Genomic DNA, 4,713 nt, shown 5'->3' with positions numbered 1-4,713 from the left:
TTCAACACTTTGTGTGGAAATTACAAATATTTTAAAAGCATTTGGCTCTTTGTAAAGAGGAAGTTTAGAAAAGACAAAGAAAAACTATATTTAAAAAGTATCATGTGGCTATACAAAGAAAAATTATATTCAGAAAAGACAAAGAAAAATGATATTTCAAATATTTTAAAAGCATTTGGCTCTTTGTAATGAGGAAGTTTAGAAAAGACAAAGAAAAACTAGTTTTACAACCAAAAACTACATATGGTTAGGTACATATGGTTAGCGCTGTAAATAAAGTGAACGAACACAAATACACTCTAAACAAATTTTAATAAACATATATAACCACAAATAGTATTCATGAACTCAAATGAATACACACGAATGTATATTCACTTTAAAGTAAACTATGCATTCTAGAATAACTTATGCATTTTCATCAAAAAGATTACGAAGAATCCACTAAAAATTAATAAGTACTTAACAGAATTAACGCATTTGACATGATTATCAGAAATACGATTGCACAAAATTAATAAGTTTTTTCAAACATTAACACAAACTGAAATTGAAATGGTTAACTGAGAGAGTTTGGGGGAAGCATATAGTATAACCAGGGTTTCAAAATTTTAAAAATTAAAAAAAAAAGCAACATATAAAACTTTCAAATGGACGAGCACAAATAAACATAAACGAACAAATATAAATGAACACGTTACCAAACGTTCACAAATATAAACGAACGGAATTTTTTTGTTCATTTTCGTTGAACGAAAATAAACGAACTTTCCACTAAATGGTTTAGAAACTGCTAGCTGAACGTTTGATTTGTTTACAACCCTAAAAGTAATTATGAAATGTTAGACTTCACATTGTTGTATCTATATGTCTTTGTGTATTCTTATAGTTTGATACTAGTACATACATAATTAATTACATGAATATAACATAGATACGTGAATATGTATAACTCATATTTCAATTTAGAAGAAAACTAAAAATAGCACCTGTTGCGTTGCGGTCGGGACCACATGTATTACCCGTCACATTTAGCAAACAAAACACCATTTTTTATTAACCCATAAAAACTTTTACATTCAAATCCAAAAAAAAAAAACAATTAATAATTTAACATCCTTAAAACAATTCCTTGTGATGCACTTTTGTGCCTAGTATTTAATGTTTTAAAAACCGGTTCAAACCGGCCGGTTGTACCGGTTGAATCGCCCGTTAGAACTGGTTAAACCGTCCTGTACACCCGGTTGAACCGCCCGATACACTCGGTTAAACCGTTTCTGAGTCAAATCCGGTACGGTATAAAAACCGGATTTTAAAACATTGCTTGTATTAATAAAGGCGAATGGTTTCTAGCGATTACTCACTCAACTACCATTTTGAAGGCACGACATAACCGTGTGAAGGACTGAATAATGGACTGCAAATTACCACATTTTCCATACCTTTCACCAAAAAATTAAAATCCATTTTCTTTAAAATCTTTTTAGAGGACCGAATAATATGCAACTAACGCCTTGGATTATAATATGTAACTAGGTATCAAATTATGAACAATGCTAAATTTTTATAGTGGTTTGTTTCATAAGATTTGTGCCAAGGAGACAATTAACTAACTAAACATGATTTTCTCAGTAAACACTCAATGGTAAAAAAAAAAAAATAAAAACAAAATTGTATTGGTTTCAAGAAGATAGCAACAACTCAATTGTAAAGTATCTTGCACCAAACAATTACAAAAGTTTGGTAAAAATTGAACATTCATCCTTGACAAAGAATTTGAGAAGGGACCTGAGTTTCTGCGAACAATGCTTTGCTAGGCGTGCTCAGTTTCACTACTCCCCCAAATCTCCAAATTCCATGGCCACTTGTTTGTTTCCACTAACTGTATGGTTTGAGTGTCAACACACAATACACAATTCTTGATGTTTTTCCTCCCTAAAAATTATAAACAATATTATCTTCGATGATCATGAGCACGTTAATCGCATATTATTACACTTATCAAACACTCACTTGTTCTAAATCTGACGCTTCAAAGGTATGGAGCCCCATTTGCTGAACAGCTACTAAAAAGTTCTTCGCATTCTCAAAATACTGATATGCAAATAAAGCAGCTCTATCCTGTGAAGCAGCAAGATCATATGAACTTTCTACAACCTGATCAAATTAAAACCTCAATTAAAATTAATATATCTAATGAAATAATCAACTGGTCAGATTGTTATAAATGAGGATTTATTATTAACCTTAGAAACAGTTTGAGGATGTACTTTCTTAATCACATTGCATAAATTTAATCCACTTGAACCAAGCTGAAACTCTTCGTTAGAAGGTGAAGGATTTGCGTACAAATTCTTTGCTCCAACAACTCTTATCATTTTTCTCAACCATCCTAAACCTTAATATCTCCTTATTGCTTCTCAACCATGCTGAACCTTCATTATTGCTATACACATTTAAAAAATTTAGCAAAATAATTCATTCCAACATAATTCACCGGATAAAGACACATAAACATAAACATATTACAAATTTATAAGTCATTATACACAACAAACGATTTAAACACGTAGGAAGTATATATACCAGCTTCATATGTTCTCTTGGAGTCCGAATCAAGGCCTTGTGAGCGGTTAAGGACGTCTTTGACCACTGAACCCTAAACCATAAACCCATAGAGAACGATAATGTACTATCAACTATTGTCTTTTTCATTAAATCTACAAGCTCAAAGAAACAATCTATCAATGTGCCTTTTTGCAGTTATATAATTGTAGTATCTTTCATTCAGTTCAGATAAAACAAACAAAAAGAGAGCAAGAATTAAGATGACCAAAACAATACCTTCGTGGGATCACAAACACAATTATTGTCTTTTTTTCATTAAATCTGCAAGCTCAAAGAAACAAATTGATATGAAGTGGTGCGCCTAGCTTCCACAATCATCATCTACCCAACTATCACGTATTTATAACAATAAAATTTCAAACATCAGACTGTAACAGAACACTGTGATTATCACATAAGCATAGTATCAATTTGCAATTCCTTCAACTTTCATATGCACAACAAATTTCATTCATAATCTCATAATCAACTCCTAATTTCTCAGATTTCAATTGAATTTGTATAAAAACAGAAGATTGAGGCATCTTTATTTTACATAATTCCATGAACTCACAACCCTAACCTCAAGGAAAGATACTCTCATATGCACAACAAATTTCATTCATAATCTCATAATCAACTCCTAATTTCCAAGATTTCAATTGAATTTGTACAAAACAGAAGGTTGATGCATCTTTATTTTACATAATTCCATGAACTCACAACCCTAACCTCTAGGAAAGATAGATATTTCCAGCCAAAGATGCATCACATTGCACACCCTTCACTGTATCATGTGTGTATAATAACATTAAACTTTCTGCAACTGGAACTCAGTAATGGTTAAATAGAGAAAAACATGAATTCTTTTTGGTAAACGTTGTAAACACACCTAATCTCAGCCAAAAAACATCAACCATACCTATAATCGGAGTGAAGAACCTATACCAAGAAGAAGCAAGCTTAAGAACTCCAGGCATCAATCAATTGAACCCTAAATTTGGCGAAACTTATATAAGTAACAGTTAAAAAAACTAAATAAGTTAACCCAAACACTATAAAAACAACTTATTCACTTTTATAAGTCAATAAGTTATAAGCTCTTCCAAAATAAGCTAACCCAAATCAGAATAATATCTAGCATAGTTAGGGTTATGGATACTAAAAAGCCCTAATTCAAATGTGTGGAGATGAATGTGCAGAGTTAAGGATCTGAATGGAGATGTATTACGAAGAATTTCCTTCAACCTTCAAAAAAAAAACTTACAGTGTAAAAAAGGGTAGCCGGAATCTCACTTGAACCCTAATCGGGTCTTCGTTTCTTGAAGTCACCCCCATCGCCAGAAGCAGAACCACCGCTGTGACCTTCCTAATCGTCGATCGCTGGACCACTCTTTCTATATCTACTCTCGCGGCGCTCTATCTCTTCAAACGTGGTTCTCTCTCCTTTCGCCAGTGTTTTGTATCGGGAGTATGATATAAGAGGAGGAAGGGAAGGGAAGGGGATGAGTGTTTTGGTTGATGTGAGGTGAAAGGGTAGCGTCAGAGTGGTGATGATGGTGAAGCAAGGACAGAGAAGCAAACAACACAAACAGTCTAGTAGCCCATGGTTTTCTCAAAACCACCGTACAACATTGGAAGCAAAATGTACTACCTTCAATGCACAGAATTGTTGTGAATTAGAGTATATATAATTATATCGAATGTTATACATGAAATGCATATATGAAAGCTTATCAATTTGCATGAGTCAACAACATTAGACCGCCAAAATTCCCCTATTTTTTTGGGTAAAGGGTTACCCCGGTGATTCTATATATTCACAACCAATAAAAACAAGTAGCGTGGAGAATCCAACGCTAGTTCAGACATAGGACACACCCCCATGACTGTAAAAAGCAGACAACCAAAATAAACCAACTAACGTAACGTAGCAACAACTAGACAAACATCTAGAAAAAAGAAAAAAAATAATCAATAAGAATCAGCCGCCATTGTCAATCACGCTATCCATATGAATCTCCCAGCTTTCCAGCATTTTCCTCACTCTCTCCGTGTTCCTGAACTTAACTCCCATCAACTTGTATCTGGCCGTATTTAAGACAA

The 4,713-nt window shown here is 33.2% G+C and overlaps 1 protein-coding gene across 11 annotated transcripts; it reads right to left on the bottom strand.

The window, feature by feature from the left end:
* Positions 1-1,647: 1,647 nt before the first annotated feature.
* LOC110895823 (kinesin-like protein KIN-14I) lies at positions 1,648-4,250 on the bottom strand. 11 transcript variants are annotated; one of them, XR_004874072.1, is made up of 7 exons: positions 3,875-4,250; positions 3,340-3,601; positions 2,845-2,957; positions 2,587-2,659; positions 2,271-2,446; positions 2,014-2,157; positions 1,648-1,935 (listed from the first exon to the last, which is right to left on the bottom strand). XR_004874072.1 is itself a non-coding variant. In XM_022143187.2 (6 exons), the coding sequence occupies exons 4-6, from the start codon at positions 2,376-2,378 to the stop codon at positions 1,879-1,881; spliced, it is 333 nt and encodes a 110-aa protein (XP_021998879.1). In that variant the 5' UTR covers positions 2,379-2,446; positions 2,587-2,659; positions 3,530-3,601; positions 3,875-4,223; the 3' UTR covers positions 1,648-1,878. The 11 variants fall into 11 exon arrangements, 5 of the variants coding, with proteins under 5 accessions (XP_021998879.1, XP_035836426.1, XP_021998882.1 ...); XR_002567401.2 differs by having other exon boundaries at positions 2,247-2,446; positions 2,587-2,720; positions 3,530-3,601; positions 3,875-4,241; XR_002567403.2 differs by having other exon boundaries at positions 2,247-2,446; positions 2,587-2,720; positions 2,845-2,889; positions 3,530-3,601; positions 3,875-4,238.
* Positions 4,251-4,713: the final 463 nt, after the last annotated feature.

Source organism: Helianthus annuus, chromosome 12 (assembly GCF_002127325.2).
Source record: "Helianthus annuus cultivar XRQ/B chromosome 12, HanXRQr2.0-SUNRISE, whole genome shotgun sequence".
Lineage (NCBI taxonomy): Eukaryota > Viridiplantae > Streptophyta > Magnoliopsida > Asterales > Asteraceae > Helianthus > Helianthus annuus.
This window is presented reverse-complemented; position numbering and strand designations above follow the sequence as displayed.